This window comes from Antechinus flavipes, chromosome 1 (genome assembly GCF_016432865.1).
Source record: "Antechinus flavipes isolate AdamAnt ecotype Samford, QLD, Australia chromosome 1, AdamAnt_v2, whole genome shotgun sequence".
In the NCBI taxonomy this organism is placed as follows: Eukaryota; Metazoa; Chordata; class Mammalia; order Dasyuromorphia; family Dasyuridae; genus Antechinus; species Antechinus flavipes.
This window is the reverse complement of record NC_067398.1, coordinates 51,380,951-51,401,792: the sequence shown is the minus strand read 5'-3', so window position 1 is coordinate 51,401,792 and position 20,842 is coordinate 51,380,951. Positions and strand designations below refer to the sequence as shown.

The 20,842-nt window shown below is 38.1% G+C and overlaps 1 protein-coding gene across 1 annotated transcript in view; it reads right to left on the bottom strand.

The window, feature by feature from the left end:
* The window catches only part of SYN2 (synapsin II), a 262,810-nt gene that overhangs the window by 89,355 nt on the left and 152,613 nt on the right, over positions 1–20,842 (bottom strand). The window contains exons 2-3 of the mRNA XM_051982468.1: positions 7,859–7,916; positions 5,772–5,863 (exon numbers count right to left, since the gene is read on the bottom strand). Of these exons, the coding sequence (XP_051838428.1) occupies positions 5,772–5,863; positions 7,859–7,916 (150 nt within the window). The remainder of the gene's footprint in view (positions 1–5,771; positions 5,864–7,858; positions 7,917–20,842) is intronic.

Sequence of the window (20,842 nt, the reverse complement as noted above, 5' to 3'; positions counted from 1 at the left end):
GTCCTATCTGACCCTAATTTTTGCCCAAACTCCAATCTCACGTCAACAACTGCCTGCCAAATATTTTTAATGCAATAGGTCCTGATCGGCATTTGTAGGAAGGAAAGACGGAAATAAGCATTAATAAGTGCCTTCTATATGCCTTCGATGCTGTGTTAAACACTTTACAATTATTGCCTTGTTTTATCCTCACAACAATCCTGAGAAGTAGGTGCTGTTATTGTCCCCATTTTGTAGTTAGGGAAATTGGGGCCAAGAAAGGCTAAATCACTTCTCATGGTCATCTAACTAGTAAGTGTCTGAGGCTGAATTTGAACTCAGGTTTTTCCAATTCCGGGTCACTGTGCTACATAATTGCCTCTTTTCTTCACTAAGACTACACCATTGAAATCATAGGTCCAGTGTCCTAGCCCAAAATTATAATTATAATGTGCATTGTCTACTTTGATCCTCCCAGCAACTCTAAGGAGTTGGGGAAGTTAAGGGTACAATTGTACCCATTTCAGAGATAGAAAAAGTCCAAACAGCTCACAAGGCTCACAGAACTTTCCAGCATACAACTGGTCATCCTGTGAGCAAGGTAGAGTCGTAGGACAGATTAAGTTTATAGCACTTAGAATCCCATCAGAGAGGCAATACACACACAACCTTTAGTACAAGGTTATGTATTTAGTAATTAAATGAATGGTTTAAAATATGTATCCACAGACAAAAGTGTTGGAAATGTGCCGTGAGAAGCAGTGAATCTGAAGAATTAGAGAAACATCAGAAAAGATCAACTAATCCTGAGAAAAGTAAACAGGATTTTACTGCACAGTGATGTAAATGGCAAAAAATGGCAGAAATGCAAAGTTCTTTAATTTTTTTTTTGCAGAGATTGGGGGGAGAGATGCTATGGGTATGAAACACTGTTATATATTGTCAGACTTGATTGATGTGTGTGGTTTAGTTTTGCTGAATTGATCTCTCTGACTCTCTCTCTCTCTCTCTCTCTCTCATTATCTATCAGTCTCTCTCTTTATCTTTTTCTCCCCCTCCCTCCTTCTCTGTCTCTCTTGTCTCCATCTCTGTTTTTCTTTGAGTGTGTATGTGTATGTTCTGCCTCTGTCTCTGTCTCTGTCTCTTTTCCCCTCCCTTCTTCTGTTTCTGTTTTCTGTCTTTCTGTCTCTCTGTCTTCCTCCTTTCTCTGTCTCTGTGTGTTTCTATCTCTCCTTTGCCTTCCTTCTCGGATTCTCTGTCTTTGTCTTAAAAAAAAAAAACTTTATAATAAAGAATGGCACTCTCTTGGGGGTGGGAAGGGAAGAGAGAATAATATGTTGGAAATGGAGGTCATGTAAAGCCAGAAGAACTCAATAAAGATAATCCAAGTTTCAGAGGTGTTAGAAATCACTTTGGACCAAATTAGTCCAGAAAGTCTTCACGAAGAAGATAATACTTGGGAGTAGATGGGACTTTCAGAGGGTTACTTCTAAACCATTTATTATAAATGAGTTGACTTTCACAGATGCTGAAAAGCACCTGGTTGTGAAGACTTGGGGGAAGAGGAGAAAGGCTCAGTAAAGGAAGGTGAAGATAAACTGGGATGGCTACCCCTTCTGCCTGTGGGCAAGCCCTTGTCCTCAAACTCAATCTTTAAGGACTCCAACTTCTCCTGAAAATAGCCGGGCAACCCTTGGGCCGGCCCCAGCTTCCTGAGCCAAAGGTCTGGGCAGCCTGATGAAAGGCGCTCGCTGGTTTCCCAATGTTCTCCTTCCTAGTGGCTTACCCCAAATCAGAAGGTGGGGAGAAGAACAAATATTTTTCATGCAGCTCATGAAGTTGAGCAACAACAGCAGGAAGCAGAGAGGACAGAACATTCTCCGCCTGGCAGCTAATGTCTGGTTCAAATTGGTCCAGGAAAGCATCCCTGCTTCCAGCTGCTGTCCCTCAGGGCCTAGTCCTCTTACCCCATGGTTCTGGTCTCCAAAGGAGCCGTATGTCACAAAAAGAAACATTTCTTCCCCAGGTGTAAAGTAAATCGTGTAAAGCATGTTGGGTTCTGAGTTGGAGAACCTAGATTCAAATCCTACCACTGCTACTAACTACTGGATAATCTTGGGCAAAGAATCTCCTGGGGCTTCAGTTACCTTATTTGTAAAAATGAGGGTGTCAGACCGAGTGATCCCAAACTTTCCTTTGGTTTCTCATCTATGAATATCCATTTTTGTGAATATACCTTAGAATCATAGTTTTGTATCAAGAAGGGACATTAATCCAACCCCTTCCTTTTACAGATGAATAAACTGAGGCCCAGAGAGGTTAGACCCACAGTCAGATTGCTAGTAAGCAAAGAAACTGGGGCTCAAACCCAAGATTTCTAATATCTTTTCCCATCTTTCCCATAATCTACTTTTCTTTTTCCTTCTTTATAGTCACCCTCAATGGCTTTCATCCTGTCAAGTTTTCTGACCAGGAGCCTTAGAGTGCTTCTGGTATATAGAATCACAAACTCCAAGAACTTGAAGGAACCTCAGAGTTCACTAAGGCCTTTCACTAAGTTTAGAAATATTCTGATCCCATAAACCCGTGGAGTGGCTGACACCTGGGAACCTAAAGGTATTTTGGGATTTGGGCTGGATTTGCATAACAGAAACCAACCAAATGTCCAGAAACTTTCTCATCCCAAATTTTTCTCTGCTATAATAAAGAATCCATTCCCTTTGCCTGCAGCTTCCCAACATGTACCTCCTCCTCCACACAGGCTAGTGAGCTCCTTCCTCCACAAACCTTCTTTACCTGCCTTGCTCAGGACATTTCTTCCCTTCCTTACACCAATCCTTTCTGCCCACCCCAATTTGCATGTTTATTCTTCAAGGCCCAACCTTGGTCCTGCCATCCAATTCTAATCAATTCAACAAACATTTATTAAATTCCTATTATTTGCTAGGCACTATGCTTGGAACTAGACAAGACTCAAATAATCTCTGAACTCAATGAATTTTAATTCTATTAGAGGGAAATTACATATATCCTTTTAAGTAAATGCAAAGAAAGTTCCAAGAAGAAGGCATGGGTCTAACAAATAGAAGGGCAACTTAGAAGCTGGCCTGATGGATAGAATTAAGATCGGTACATCTGTGAGACCTGAGTTCAAATTCCACCTCGGATAATTTCTAGTTATGTGATCCTGGCAAAATTTTCTTACTCTTTTTCAGCCTGAGTTTCTCCATCTCGAAAACTGGGATAGCAATAGCAACTATCCTCTTGGGTTGTTGAGAGAATAAATTGAGATGTTATTTGTAAAGTACTTTGCAAACCTGAAAACATAAATTGTGATTTATTCTTATTATTGTAGTAATAATAGTAATGGTAGCATTAGTAATAGTGATAGTAGCAATAGTAGTGGCAGTGGTGGTAGTAATAGTAGTAATAGTGGTGTGGTGATAGTAGTAATAATAATAATAGTTGTTGTTGTAGTAATAGGGCTGATAGTAATATAATAATTTTAGTGTATTGGATTTGGCTCACCAGTTCCAGCTGGCAAAAGTTCTTTTTGAATCCCAAGAGCCCAAAGTGTTATCTATCTATCCTGGTTTTATGTCACCTGAAAATCTGATAAGTATATCACCTATGCTTTTATCCGAGCCATCAACAGAAATGTGGAAAGGTCCAAACCAAAGATGAAACTCCTGGGGCTCTTCTAGTGCACTTACTGACACAGTTCCTAATCAGCTACTGCCTCTTAATTTTTATAAAGCATCTTCGCAATATGTTGCTGTTGTTGACTCATTTTTTCAGTTTTTTTCACCTTTCTATAAATCCATCTGAAGTTTTCTTGGTAGAGATACTGGGATGATTGGGCATTTCCTTCTCCAGCTTATTTTATACTTGAGGAAATTGAGGCAAGCAGGATAGTCAGTGTCTGAGGATGAGTCTTCATCTACTACTGGACCAACTAGTTGTTTCCCCAACTAAAATTTAAGCTTCCTAGAGGGTTAGGCTCAGCCCAGTATATACTTCCTGATTGATTTCTTCCCCCATCCCTCCCCAATTGATTGACTTGAGAGAAAGTCACTTCCCTTCTCCTCCCTTGTCTTTCTACAGCACTATGGATAGAGCTCTCCTGAAGGCAATTAAATTTACAAATTATTCTCAAGGTAGAGCTCTGGGATTGAGGATTTCTCCCCTTTCAAACCAGACCCATTTGCTTAAGTGTCTTACGCTTCCCACCTCAGCTTGATCTAGGAACCCTCAGCACTATTGAATGTAGTTAAATAAACTGTTATGGGAATACATGTTTATAGTTTCTGTTGTAAGTATTCTTGGGCATTTTTTGGTGCGTTCATGAGTGTGTGTGTGTGTGTGTGTGTGTGTGTGTGTGTGTGTGTGTGTGTGTGATCAAACCCTTCAGAATGGTAATTTCCCAAGAATAAGTCAAAATTTTCACATTATCTGGGTCTCCCCACTAGTCTGGACTATAACCTTTCCTATTAGATCAGAAGCTCTCTTTTTTTAATAAATGAAAATCTCTCTCTTTTTATAAAAGAGAGCATTTCAAGAGCAGAGATTTTTTTGCCTTTGTATCCCATTACCTATCAGAACACCTCTCTCTCTTCCTCTTGCTCTCCTTCTCTCTGTTCTCTCTCCCTGTTCCTCTCATTCTCTGAAAAGGAGGGAGATTTCCTTTGGTGCCTTCCTACTTTTTCAGTTACAACCTGCTTGCTTCCCCCTCCATGTACCCTGTAATCCAGTGATACCCACCTACTTTCTCTTCCTCCTATAAGACCTTGAATCTTCTGACTCTCAGACTTTTCACTGGCTGCCCTCAAGTCTAGAAAGTTCTCCTTCCTTATTTCCACCTCCTGCCTTTCCCTAACTTCCTTTAAATCTCAGTTAAAGTCCCACCTTATCCAAGAAGCCTTTTCTAGGCCTCCTTCATCTTAGTGCCTTCCCTCTGAGAAGATCCCCAATTTATCCTGTAGAGCTTCTTTCTGTGTAGTTATTTGCCTGTTGTCTCACGACCAGAATGAGATCCTTGAGGTCAGGGACTGCCTTTTGCTTTTCTTTGTATTCCCAAGCTTTAACCTTCCTGATTTATTTTATATTTTTAATATTATTGTATTAATATATAGAATATTATATATTTTATATAGTAATTATTAATGTGTATTAATGTATTATATAATATAATATATACTAATATAATAATTATTCATTAACAAAATAAATATTAAACATATAATATTATATATTTTATAATATTAACACACAGTAGACACTTAATAAACACCAGTTGTCTGGTTCATTGATTGACTGATTTTGGGAGTCTGTGTAGATTGCATAATTCTACCTCTCTCATTGTACTAAAGACTCTTAACCTTTCTTTGTATTTCAGTGCTTACCACAATATCTGACGCATCCAGCCCTGAATTAATCCTGTTGACTGACTCTCTAAGAATTAGAGCTGTTTTCCCTCATCCAGGAATATCTACAAAGGTTATCATACCTTTCTCATTAAACAAAGATCTCTCTGAAAAGGGGAAATAGTTTCATGTGTATATAGGATTTTCCTCTCTCCCATTGCACCTACAATAAGGATGGTGTCTTCTTCTCTCTCAATATTCTTTGACAGAAATGAGCACAGAAGCTTTCTATATAATCAAGTACTGCCCAAGTCCCTCTCCTAGGGATTCTGAGGTCAGTGAGAAATCTGCCCTCGGGTGCTTCAGACACAGACCAGGATAAAAGTACTAAGAGTCAGAGTGATCTTTAACCTTGAGACAGATACTCACCTGACAACCTTTGTGCCATTTCGGAAGACCTGCATGTCCACAGCATAGGTTCCATCAGCATGAGCCACCAGGTTGAGCTCTGAAAATTCTGCCTGCAAAAACAAGAGAGGGGAATAAGACCAGAATCCTGTCCAGGACAAGTTCCCAGTGGGATGGGAATACCGAGTTGGAGGCCAGGTTTTTCTACATCGGCTTCTATCACTTTAAAATATTCCTTAATTGTTAGCATGGGACAGTGATGACACTGTTAGAATCAAGAGAACTGAGGTAAAGTCCCATGTAGACCACTTATCAGCCAAGGAAACTTGAGCAGGTGACTTCATATTTAAGCTTCAATTTCAAATTTTATAAAAAGGAGATAAATCTAACCAAGCCTATTTCAATAGCCATTGGGCTTTTGTGAGGATTCAATGAGATTAAGTGAAAGTGTTTTGTAAATTATGGTACAAACCACATGTTGAAGAATTATAATTGTTGTTAAAGTAATAAGGATTTAGCTTCATCCACCTTAGAGAAGAAAGAGGACCACCAATGGAGGAACAGCCTGAAGCTGGAAGTGTAAAGTCATGTCACAGAGAGCAAGAAATCTAGATCTTGACTACCCTACAATTGCAAGGAGTCATTCAGATAATACAGGAATCAAGTGAACAGGGAGGACTGGATCAAATGACCCCCAAAGTTCTTGCATGGGGGAAACTAATAGGTTCTTCAAATGTTTTATGTTCATAAACTCCTTATGCACCAGATGCATTTGTCTTGGCTGTTGAAATAAAGGCTATCCCATTTCCAGTGTTCATGGTAAGTAGCTATAGTAGCACATAGACCAAGTTACCTTCATTGGGAGAAACAGACAGGAATCATTATTAATCTTTACTTTAGAAATTTCCCAAGTATACGTAGCTGAGTCAAAAAGAATGAATAACTTCCTTGGGTTCAGTTGCCAGAAATAGACTAAGTTTGTGAAAAGACCAAAGATTGTGAGATAACCTAATCTATACATGACAATAAAAATTGAATGCGTATTTTAAGATGCCAAACTCACCCTGGTTGTTAAGACAGGAATTATGGAGACTCTAAAGAAGGGAGGAAAATCTCTTCCCCCACTTCAGCCCCTAGAATCTCCTCGTCTCTTCCCCCAAAAAAGTGAGTCCTATTTCTAGTGCACTTTCTTTAAAATAACCTATAGGCCAGTAAAACATGGGATTATTTTCTCCTTCTCCCATTTTGCAAATGAAGAAATTGAGATTTGAAGAGGTAAAATTATTCCCCTGGGGGGTCACATGGCTAATAAGATTTCAAACTTTGATCGTCTTACTTCAAGTCCAACGGACATTTTCCCCTCATGCTGTGTTACCTTCTACTCTGTCCTATGGCCAGTTGTTCCTCTTGTTGGGGTACTACAAGAGCACTAATAATGATGGTGGCAGTAAAACCATAGGGAAAATCTCAGCTCTCACATATATGGGAACTAGAGTCTCTGGAACTACATGACTACAGCTCAGACATCACAGCCAGCCATTTGGTGGCAGTGTAAATAAAGAAATAAATAGTCTCAGGTGTTAGATTTGCAAACCCCAAACTTATAAAGGAGGGCTGATCTCCCATGAATGAGTTCTTATTCTACTGAGGCTTTCCCTGGGTAGGGAACAGGAGAGCATCTGGGATACCACTGTCCTGGCCTCTCTAAGACAGCCTTAAAAATATCATATACTAAGAGAAGTCATTAAAGCTGAAGAAATCAGTGTCTATTAGCTAAGTTTTCAACTGAATGAATAAATAATCCCATAATGGAAGGGAGAGAAGACATCATATCAGGAGGTCACCTGTTCACTACCCTGAATCGGTGACCCGTATGTTCCTGCAATCAATTCTATATCAGTGCCAAAAGGCTGAGATTTCAGGAAGGAAAAATGATAATATAGCCCAACTACGGTTATCAAAATAGTGGACACACATACACACACACACTCACACACACACACACACACACACACCATAACATGATCCATCAGGAAGAAACAATTTGCTTCTGGGATAAAACCTTGGCCAATTGGCAACCCTACCTCAACCAGATCTGGCTTAGTTACCTGTTCCACTTTGATGTCGTAATCTCCACAGACCTTTTTGCCCCGAAAACACTTGGCCCTGAAAAAACAAAAGACAAAGACAAAACAAATGTGAATGAGTTTGTAGCCAAAGCGCAAATGAGTTCAGTAGCTAGTTAACTGAGGGAATGGTGAGGAAAAACAGCAAACACACGGGAACTGGAGTCAGAGAGGATTTGGGTCCCACTTCTTGCTTCATCACTAATTGACTGTGTGATCTTGGGTAGACCACCTGAAGAGGTTTATGTTTTATCATCTATAAATGATAAAAATACACTTGTTCTGTAAGTCAAGAGGAGTACAGGCTCAAATGAGATATAATAAGTCTTTAGTGCTTCCTTACGCCTTTCAAAATACTTTCCTTATAACAATCTAGTAAAGTCTACAATGAAATCATTAGATCATTTTACAGGTAAAAAAAGCTGAGATTTAGTTGAATGACTTGCTTAAGGTCATATAGCTAATAAATATCAAAGGTAGAACTGTAAGATCAACATTCTGTATGTGTATGTTTCCTTCTTTCTTTTAAAAAATCAATCCGTTATTAATTTCTCAATAGTATTTTACTTTTTCCAAATACATATGACAGTTTCCAACATTCTTTTTTTTTTTTTTGCTGTTGATAGTAGTTTCCTTTTTTTAAATTAAAGCTTTTTATTTTTCAAAACATGCATAAGTTTGGAGCTATGCTCAAAAAGTTATCAAACTGTTCATGCTCTTCAACATTTAGCAGTGTTTCCACTGGGCTTTTATCCCAAAGAGATCTTAAAGGAGGGAAAGGAACCCACATGTTTGTGGCAGCCCTTTTTGTGGTGGCAAGAAACTGTAAACTGAGTGGATGTCCATCGGTTGGAGAATGGCTGAATAAGTTGTGGCATATGAATGTTATGGAATATTATTATTCTGTAAGAAACAACCAGCAGGATGATTTCAGAATGGCCTGGAGAGACCTACAAGAACTGACGCTAAGTGAAATGAGCAGAATTAGGAGACCATTATACACAGCAACAACGAGACTATACTATGATCAATTCTGATGGACGTGGCTCTCTTCAATATTGAGATGATTCAAACCAGTGCCACTTGTTCAGTGATGAAGAGAGCCATCTACACCCAGAAAGAAAACCGTGGGAACAAAGTGTGGATCACAACATAGCATTCTCACTCTTTCTGTTGTTATTTGCTTGCGTTTTGTTTTCTTTGTCAGTTTTTCTTTTTCTTTCTTCTTGATCTGATTTTTCTTGTGCAACAAGATAACTGTATAAATATGTAGACATATATTGGATCTAACATGTATTTCAACATATTTAACATGTATTGGACTACCTGCCAGCTAGGGGAGGGGGTGAAGGAAAGGAGGGGAAAATTTAGAACAAAAGGTTACGCAAGGGTTAATGTTGGAAAGATTGCCCATGCATATGTTTTATAAATAAAAAGCTTTAATAAAAAAGACCAACCCCCCAAAAAAACATATGCATAGACAATTCTGCAACATTAGCCCTTGCAAAACCTTGTGTTCCAATTCCCCCCCTTCTGTCATTCTCCTTCCCTAGATGGCAAGTAGTCCAATATATGTTAAACATGGTAGAAATATGTTAAATCCAACTTATGCATATATATTTATACAATTACCTTGCTGTACAAGAAAAATCAAGTCAAAGCAGAAAAGAAAATGATGAAGAAAATAAAATGCAAGCAAACAACAACAGAAAGACTGAGAAGGCACACAAGTCATCCAAGATTTTCTTGTTCATTGTGAAGATCAAAGAAATATGAGTACAGAACATGCTTTATAACAAAGGGGTATATAAATGGCAGCTGTCATTCTTACATCCAGACAAATAATAATACTGCTTAGCTGTCATTCTTACTTATGGAAGGGCTCAGGGCTTCCTTGAAATAGTTCCTAATTTCAGTTGCTTCTTCATTTAGACTCTTCCCAGAAGGATTATAAAATTGGTTCTAATAGCAAACATTGAAGAGAAAGCCTCGGGTTCTAGACTCTTGCCTTCTAAATATCCCTCCCTGCGCTTCTCTGATCAATGAGCAACCAGAAGCTCCCAAATTTAGAACCACAGAGGGATCTAGGAGTCTTTCAGCTTCCTCCTCCCCATATTTAGTCTGCTTCTAAGTCCATTCTACCTTCATAGTCATGCTGGAATACAAACTAGACTTTAAGTCTGGGAAGACCTTAGTGTGAATCCCATCTCTGACACTTATTGTCTGTGTGACTATGGGTATCTCAATCTCTCTGAGACTCAGTTTCCTCATTATATAATACTTATAACTACATCATAGGACTCAAACGAGATATACGTAAAGTGCTTTGCAACCAACAAAATGCTCTACAAACCAGTCATCATCATTATTGTTGTTGTTGTTATGTTTCTCTTTTCTACTGCCACCAGCCCTGGATTGTTGCAGTGACTTCCTACCCAGTCTTCCTGTCTCCAGGCTCTCCCTGGCTCCAACCACTCATATACACCCCTGCCAGAACCATCTTCCTAAAACATTCGTTTTTGGCTTATCACTTGCCTTCTCAAAAACTTCTGTGGGCTATGGGACAAAATCCAAATTCCTTAGCCAGGCATTCATGGCCTTCCACAAACTAGTCCCAATCTAGACTCCCATGCTTATCTCTCATTCTTCCCACCCACAATCCGCTACAAGCATCTTAGATTCTTCACCGTCCTCCAAAAATGGCACACTTATTCCCACCCTCATGACTTTATACATGCTACATACCTTTATCCATCTTCCACCATCCCCACCTCCCTCCACTCCAAAATGTCCAGATCCTACCCAGCCCAAGACCAACATCCCTTAGGTATGGATATATTTTATCATTCTTTTGTGTATTCTGTGTATTATGGAATCTCAGAGCTGGAGCTCAATGGCCATATAGTCCAACCAAATCCCAAAGAAATTCTCTTGGCAATATGTCTGATAAGTAAGGGTCTCCCTGTTGCCCAATGAGTAAAGTCCAAATTTCTTTGTTTGGCATTCAAAGCCTTTGACGATCTGACACCAGCCTATCTTTGGAGTCTTAACATGGTCCTATGTCCATTCCATGTGACTGCCGAGTTGGATTTCTTTTTCTTTAAGGTTCTTTGTGTTTTCCTCCTTCCATACTCTTCCACTTGGAATGCCCTTTTTTCCCTTGTTGAAGCCCTATCTGTTTTAAAACCTACCTCCAATGTTACCTCCTTCCAAAAGCCTTCCATGATCCTCTCTGTCAGCAGTGCCTCCCTTTCTTTTGTACCTCTTTAATGCATTTAAATGCAATTGATACACATAATAGCAAGCAGTATTATTATTTCTCTGGATCCCCTTTTTTTTCTTTTGTAAGACTCTAAGTTCCATGAGATCTGTGACTGTGTAGTGAGGCATAACAAATGAATAAAAAATATATTTATTAAGCTCTTAGTGTGAGCAAAACACTAACCAGCCAAATACAAAAGCAAAAGACAATCTCTGCTTTCAAAACTCACATTCTGATGGAGGAAACGACTCAAATAAAAGGTGAAAAGAAGTGGATCTGCAATCCAAAGACCTGAGTTCAGATCCCTGTTCTGCCTCTTACCAGCACTATAACTTAACCAGCACTATAACGTCAAGTAAGGCACTTAATTTCTCCAGAATTCAGTTTCTTAAAACTGTAAAATGAGGGGTTTGTATTAGATCAGGGATTCTTCAGCTGGGATTCACAAATCCCCAAAGAGATCCACGGATAAATTTCAAAGGGTCATTGGATTTTAATGGGGAAAAATATAAACTGAACTGAAATTTAACATTTTTTACTATCATTTTAAGACATTCTTCTGAGAGGAGGCTCCTACCTCTCCAAATGGCTCAAGACATAAAAAAACTAAACCCCCTTGGTATTTATAATTTGATTTCTAAGTCTTCTGGTTATAAATCTGTGATTTAAACATTTAATCTCCTATAGCACATAGTATAGAGCTTTGCATACTATAGATATTAGATTTATTGAATGGCTGAATAAATAAATGAATGGATGGACAGATGGATGGTTGGTTGAATGAATGAAAGCAAGTTCTTTCACAAAATCCTTTCTGATCATCCTAACAAATAGGACTCTCTTCCTCTTCTAAACTTTCAAAACACTGATGAACTATAACACTCTATGGATATTTATCAGATACCATCTTGGTAATAAATTTACTGTGAGTACATCTAATTCTACCATTAAACCTTGACAAAAGGGACTGTGAGTTCTCTTGAATCCCACAGAGTGTCTTTTACATGTTGGGCATAGAATTGACTTTGAGTAAATGTTTGCCTCTCATTGAGTAACCTGGCAACCAGTGAACACACTATTCCAGAACATGTGACTTCATGGGGGAAAAAAAGGTGTTCTGCCTGCCATCTCCCCCAAGGATCCCTTGTAAGGGAAATAAGAAAAGATTTGTGTAGTTTTCCATTGAAATGTTTAGTTTTGTGGTTCTTTTCAAAATGAGGTGATTAAGGCCAATTCCAGGGTCAAATGGGTACCAATAGATGAGGTGAGATGCTCACTTTTATGACTCCAGAGATTTCATTATTTGCTATGTCTGCCATGGTCTACCTTTTTCTCATGGAGCATTTTGTATTGGGCAAAGCAATTTCAGCTCCATTATATTTAGAGCTGGGGAAATCTTACAAATCCCTCAACCCAACTTCCTTATTTTATAAATGAGTGATTTGTGCAAGGCGATAAAGATAAGAAAGAAGCAGGGCTGAGTTTTGAACCCACAACCAGATGATAAATCTTTATTTCTACATTTCCATACCTCCTCTAGAATTCCCCAGTACTCTGCTAGAATTGCTCAAGAGCATGCATGCATGAAAATGCACAAACATATTATCTCCCTCTTTTTCTCTCTCCCTGTCTCTCCCTCCCACTCTACCTCTTTTTCTCTTTCCTTGTCTCCCTCCTTTTCTGTCTTTCTCTCCATCCCTCTCTCCCTTTATCTCTCCCTCCCTCCCCCTCTCTGTGTCTCTGTGTCTCTGCCTGTCTCTCTCTGTCTCTCTGTCTCTTCCTCCCCTCCACACACACCTATACTCTGTCTCTTTGTCTCTGTTTCTCTCTCTTTGTCTTTTTTTTATCTTGGCCATGGGTATACAAACATTTGTTCCCTTGACACCTTTTCTGCTGCATACTCTGAACAGTCATATTAATCAAGGGAATCTTTGAATGAGTATGGAACCTGGCAATGAACAAAATAGTTGTCCACATTATTAGTCAAGTTAAATTGGTTGTGGTTGGGGTGGCGGCTCAGGACTCAGAAAGCTGTCTACTAGGTATGTTTTTTCCTAACAACAATTCATGAAGTTGTCTGCTAAAGTATATTTGTGTAAGGAAATGGAATTTGTGCTCATGGAGGGAACAAATCACCAATAGCAAAAATCTGTATATTGTTACAACAAAATGCATATGTATATAGAGAGCATATATTCATACATGTACATATATACATATACATACATACACACACACATATATATATATATATATGTCTATATATTGTGACATATAGGTATGTGTGCATATCTCTCTATCCCTAAGGTCCACTGAATTTCAGTCCTCCATCACCAATTGTCTATTGGACATTTCCAATTGGAAGGCTCAATAGCACCTCAAATTCAGTATATCCAAAACAGAACCCATCATTTTTCTTTTCTAACTTTCTTCTCTTCTAAATTTCCCTACTACTATCTCAGGTACCAGTTTTGCAACCATGAGTCTCCTGGTCCCTTCACTTTCATCCCTTATATTCATTTAGTTGCCAGATCTGTCTATTTCTATTTCCACAACATCTCTGGCAAGATTTTCCTCCTTTTTACTTATATGGCTCCCACCATAATTCATGTCTTTATCAACTCTTAATTGTATAGCCACCTTCTTTTTGGTATCGCCCTTTTTAAGCTTCTCTGTGCTCCAGTCCATCCTCCACTCAACTGTCAGAGTGATTTTTCTAAAGCACAGATCTCTTTCTTCAATAAATTTCTTTATTGCCTCTCAGATGTAATACAAAGCCCTGGTTAACATTTTAATTTCTTCACAAGCTGCATTTCCCTTCTTCTTACCCACTGTATTACTCTCTTCAAATTCTCTGACTTGAATATACTGATCTACTGATATCCTGTAAATATAACATTCTATCCCTGCTCTTTGTGCCTTAGCACTGGTTGTCCCCTATGCCTGGAAAACAATTTTTTTTTCATCTTTGCTTCTTGAGATCCTTCAAGACTCTTCCACCACTATCTTCTATGTGAAGTCTCTGTTGATTTTCCCTCTGTCCCCAAATTACTTTGTATTCATTTTTGATATATTCCATATCTATTGTGCATTTCAGCATTCCAAGCTCATATTGGTCTGATCACCCACAGTAGGACACGCTGTATCTTGACTCCCACATAGTGATATCATTTTGGTCCTCTTCAAGAGCAAAGGACACCAACCAACCAATATATGCATATATCTTCCCCACTGGGATACAAGTTCCTGGAGGACAGAAATTATTTCATTTTTGTTTTCATATCATCAGTGCTTACTGCAACATCTGGCACATACTAAGTATTTAATACTTATCGGTTGACAGAAATGTTTCAAAGTTAAGAGATCTAGAAAAATGTCACCAGCATGTTTGTTGGGTCTCCTCTGTGAAATATTTTCAGAAGGACATTGACAAGAATTGTGCAGGCTAAACAGGCATGAAAGGGCTACAGATTATCCACAATAATAATCTCATAAAAACAATGAAATAGCAAAGAAGGACAAGCATACGTTTTAGTTGGGCTTCTTTACCATCTCGATATTCCCTGTCTATGGTCTGATTTGATGCATGTCAACATTTTCCCACTACCCTCAAGTGTTATATCCTGATGATCTTCCTTTAGCAATTCACATAAAAAAATGAAAAATGGCAAAATCATAAAATTCCGATGTTCTGGTGCCCCTCTGTCACTGATATGTAAGCTAAACTCAGTCCTATTCAGGGGAGATGACAATATGTATAGGAAAATACAGAGACTTACATGGTCTTCCTGAAAATTGCTATATTTGATATAAATTGTCATTGACATTATTGTATTAGCAGTCTGTGTTAAATAGAGTACAGCTTTCCACATAGGTTTCAGATGCGTCAGTCTTCTTATCATATTGAGGCTATTTTACATATGTGTGGTACATGAATAAATCATGAGTGGAAAACCAAGTTGACAATTTTGCAACCTTCAATAAGATAGAAGAAATGTTATGACCCTTTTGAGTAGCTTGCTCCATTATTACCAAGTGAATGATAAATTATTCTTCATACCCTTTTTGATAGGACCTTTTGACATATCCTTTTTGTTCCTCAGCCAGTATATTGTTTGTTATAAGTGATTATAAACATTGGAGGAGAGGTTGATTCATTATTTGAACACTGTACATTTTTTAAAATCTCATTCTCATCTGTTTTGATAAGGTTCAGACACAAATCATCCCAGGACAAATTGTAACCTTTGATTATTCTTTCATATTTATGTCCTGTAGACTGTGGTGCAGATAGATGAATGACCTTTGGTGGTGTTGTTATTGACTAAGTATTGAGATATAAGCTCATCTTCTCTAGATTCACTGAAAGTATCTTTAGACCAATTCCAGAAGCATAAAGGACATAGGAAATGATATATAGTTTGGCCTGTTTCCATATGGTTTTTGATCTCTTCTGCTACCTCAGTCTATTTTGTAAACTTTTCATTCCATATTGTTAGAAATTATTAATATTCAATACAGTAACATCTATTTAAAACAATATTATTAATTTTTTAATGTTATGTCCAGACAGTTGTGGGCAATGGATTTGTCTATAATGATGTTCTGGTTTCAGTACAACTTATTTGCTAAATACTTAAGGACACTTTGTCAGTCAATCAAGGAAGGAAGGAAGGAAGGAAGGAAGGAAGGAAAGAGAGAAAGATGGAGGGAAGAAGGAGGAAGAATGGGGGAAGGAAGGAAATCTTCATTAAGGGTCTACTACATGCCAAACCCTCGGCTAAGCATTTTACAAATATCATAGCTTGCTACAGAGGTAGCAAATAACAGTTAAGATCTGAACCCAGCTCCTCTGACTCCAAAACAGCAATCTTTATCCTTACAAAAATCCTTGGATTGTCACAAGAACAAGTTATTCATGGCAATAGAGGCCACTTACTAAATAAATCAATGTCTGCCATTGACTCCAAAGAAAGGAGGGTAGAATTAAAACAAAATAAAACTAGAAACAAACAGCAAGCTTATAACTTGAAGTAGGATTTCCACATCTGCCTTAGGTAGGTAACTTAATCTCTCTCAAACTTGGCTTCTTCACCTCAAAAGGAAATTCAAGCAATCTCATCCTCTGAGGAAATTTTGCAAATTTATTCAATCAATCCTTATTGACTGTTCTGATTGACTTGTTGATGGTACTCCTGTCAGAGTATATAGGACCCCAAGAACATAATGATCACAGAGTGAGAGCTGGAAGAGACCTTAGTTATCATTTAGCCTAATCCCCGCATTTTACATTTCAAGACTACATCCCTTATATGGTCACAATCCTGAGCAAAATCCCAGACACAGCATGTGTATTTGCTGCCCACACTATAAATATCTATGGTGTCTGTGTCATCAATTTCCCTTGATTGTAACATTCTCTTAACAAACCTAACAGCTGAGGGAGGGTCTGTGCGCTCCTAATGGCTTTCAGCTTCCTGGATATGTCAGGTAATGAGCCTCCTCCCCTTGATTGCTGCAGCAACCAGGGGCTTCTGGATTTAACATTTCCTGTCCCAGGCAAAAGCCTCCATCAGGAGCTGCAGATCTGCCAAGCAGGACGTGTAATACTGATGATTCGGATTTCAGCAGCACCTCAGGCCTTAAAGGCTAGAAAAGTCCTCTCCTCCCAGCCTCCTACTCCTGATCCAAATTTTACTCAGTATTTAAGCCCCAGCTAGAACTGTACTCTCCTCCACATGTGGGGAAGGGGGAAGAGAACTTGGAGACAATTTGTAAACAAACATCAAGAAGAAAAATCTCCACTAAGAAGGCAGCACAATTCTCCCTATGTTAGAGAAGAAGAGGTTGGGTAGCTGTCACTCCAGAGGACAGCTCCAAAACTTAGTCCAGTAATTGTCACCAGAGCCAAAGCACCTCAGTCTTCTCAGACACCATTTTTCTCCTGTTCCCTCTCCTACTTCACTGGCTGCTCAATTTTTTTCATGATGACCATCCAACTCCTGCTTAGAGTACGGGCTGTTCTCAAATCCGCCTGAATCCTTCACTCTTCTTTCTCTACACCAGGCGCTCTTTTGGATGTGCCATAGGACCCAGGGCAATCTGGGCTCAGAATAATGGTTTTAAATGAATGAAATCAAATTCAGAGGAGAAGAAACTAATTATATTAAAATATAGTTGCCAAAATATTTAATTTAAAAAACACATTCACAGACAGTTCCCATATCATCTCTACTTGTGTAACTCACAAATATATATATACATACATGCACAATTACTATATATGTGTGTATATATCCATATCTATCTATCTATAGATACAGATATAGTCTATACATTATACTGTTTGTTGTTTTTTTATTTCATTTTCCAACTCTTTGTGACCTCATTTGGGCCTTCTTGGCAAATATACTGGAGCAGTTTGCCATTTCCTTTTCCAGTTCATTTTATAGATGAGAAATTCAAGGTAGATGGGGTTAAGTGACTTGACACACAGTAAATATCTGAGGCTAGATTTGAACTTATGAAAGTGGGACTTCCTGGCTTCAGGTCCAGCACTGTATCCACTGTATCACCTAATTGCCTTTATATATACTATACTATACTATACTATACTATACTATACTATACTATACTATACTATACAGCTCCAAATGTAGTCCAGGGAATCCCAGGGGCAGTGGGGGCCGGTCTCAGAAATCCTTTCAGAAGATTTACAAATTCAAAATTAGTTTTTATTTCTAATATGATAAATATAAATATAACTTACATAAACAAAAATCCTTTGGACAGATGCTCAGTAAGTTTTCATAATATAAAGGGATACTGTGAAGAAAAGTTTGAGAACTACTGCTATAGTATATACATTATACTATACACACATATAGACTATATGTAGAATGTTATCTATATGCTATACTATATGATATAATACTATAACTATATCTTATATACTATACTATAAACAACATATATATGTGTACATGTACATACATATAATATAATGCATATATGTATCTGTAATCTCTCTCCCTGATTCCAATCTACCTGATGAATAGTATCTTCTGTAGGTACCATAAACATCTCCAAATCAATAAATATCAAATTAAACATTTCCTATCCCCCAATCTCTCCATTTCTGAAGAGGGTACTATCTCCTCTTATTCAATGAGTAACCTAATACTTGTCTTCATTCTTCCTCTTCCCTCACTGCCCACCTTCTCTCAGTTTCAGGTCCTGTCAATACTCCTACAATGTATCTTGTGCCCTTGTCATTCTCTCCCACCATCACAAGCTGCCACCCCAGTTCAGGTCTTCTTCACACAGTTCAGACATACATCACACAAATGTCTGTTGAATGAAAGACTTTAGCCTATGGTTTCTCAATACTTCGGGACTTCAGATTTGGCAAATGGCGTGCTAATGCTTGAATCCTGATGGAAAAAGAGGAAGTGCATGTTGAAAAGAGAAAACATGTGAAATTTGAAAGCTGGCTTTGAATCTCGGTGCTACCAAAACTGTGTGGCCTTCTCATTTGAGTCTCTAATTCTCAATTACCTTATTTATAAAATAAAAGGGCTAGACTAGATGAGCTCAGAGGTTTCTTCCATCTCTGAGGTTCTGTGAGTCCTGTGATTTTGTCATCATCATCTCCATTGCTGTCAGAATACCTAGTCTGTCAACTTATCTTGCCAAGATTTCAGTGTCTTTGTCGGTCATTTATGATCTCATGGGATTCATCCTGTAAAAGGGCAGATCGATTTGTTGATTTGCCATCTTCTAAAACCAGACAATCATTTGTCACTTAGCAAACTCCTTAAGAGCTAGTAGTATTTCATCTTTGTCTTCTCACAGTTCTTAGCATGCTTAATAGGTGCTTAATAAATTCTTGAAGTTTACCTGATTTATCTTTCAAGTAATAGTCTCTTCCCTCAACACTCTGCCTTCAGGACATTTGTTGTCCTTGACTGCATGCAGAACTTTTAATTTGTCATGTGTTCATGCAGCGGGAGTCTAAGCATGGTTCTTGCTCTGGGAACTTGATGACCTGCGTGAAATTGCTTTTCATTAGAGCTCAGCAGTATGGGATACAGAGCTACACCTGGATAAGCTTCATGGATGCCAGCTTTTGAAGATAAAATCAGTAGATTGAGAGTCACAAACCCCAGGATACCACTGTTCAAAGAACTCACCTAAACTAAAGCAACTGACAGGCTCAGTGGAAAGAAGAGCTGGAATCTCATAGCTTCCTACTGAATTTTACTAATTAATTAATTGTTCCTTGTGGTGTTATTCTTTCTTATCTTATTTTGTTTTTATTAAGAATAAATGCGAATTGATATTTTTAGTTATCATATCTAAATTTCTTAATATTTTTCTCTGCCCTTGACTTTCTCAGAGGGTGATCTTCTATAAAAGAACAAAAGTATGAGAGGGAAAAAAAAATCAGTTCAGCAAAACCAAACAATATAATGAAAAATTCTGACAATATATGCACATCCATAATCCTATGTTTCAGTAAAAAAGCAGAGATAAATTTCCATACCAATTCTTTGGATTCAAGTTAAGTCATTATAATTTATAGGATTTACTTTCTATTGTTTTATTATTGTTCCTTCCACTTCCACTGTGTCTGTTATTTTCTTGGTTCTACTTACTTCACTTTCCATCAGTTCATATAACTCTTCCCTTATTTCTTATATTCATCACATTCATAGTTTCTTATAGCAGAGTTGTATCCCACTACATTAAATGTATCACAACTTGTTTAGCTATACTCAGAAGAGGGACATCTACTTTGTTTCCAATTCTTTGCTACAAAAAAGTTGGTAGTTTTCTGGCCTACTACTTCTTGCTAACCCAGTGCTAAGCTCAGCTGTGTTTATGTTGCTGATAAATGGCAGGTACCATTATCTGTGACTTCTAAATATTAGAGGCTAGCTCTGGAGAGTCAAACATTTATCCCTTGATTTCTACGATTGTCTCCCACTAAAGTGTGAAAAGGCACAAAGAAGAACCTCCCCATATTTGTCTTCCTTTCTTGCCTTAAATCTTCTTCTATAATTTCATAGATTTGGAGCTAGATCTCAGAGACCAACTTCCTTATCTTACAGATGAGGAAAATGGAGTCAGAGAAACTATGACCTTTTTTAAGATCGCACAGAGAGTAAGAGACAAGTTGTGAGGAACTTGATCTAGGTTGTCTGACCTGAAACCTAGTATACTTTTCCATTGCACTATGTCTTCATAAGAGGGCAGTTCAAGCTCTTCTCTACTTCTAACACATCCCCTTTTCTCCCCACCCTCCAAAAATTCTGCTCTCAGATGCATCAGATCCAATGAAATGCAAACTCCTTAAAAATAGACATGTCTATCTTTTGAGGGCATCTATTTGCCCAACACACAGGAGTTATTTAATTGGTTAATTTCAGTTCATTCATATTGTTATATTGGTGATTAATTATTATCGAAAGTTTTGCTTTTCCTTAGGAGGACTGTCATTTCAATAAGGATGGTAAGCACAAGTTACCAGATTGAATGGTGGAGTTTCAGGCATCAACCAATAGGTAAGGCAGGATTCCTACTTCATCTACTTCACCAACAAAGGGTTCCTAAAACTAATCACTTGACTGAGAATTAGCATGGTATAGTTAAAATAGCAGGAATGAGTAATAGACCTTTCTAGGCCTCCAATTTCATTATCT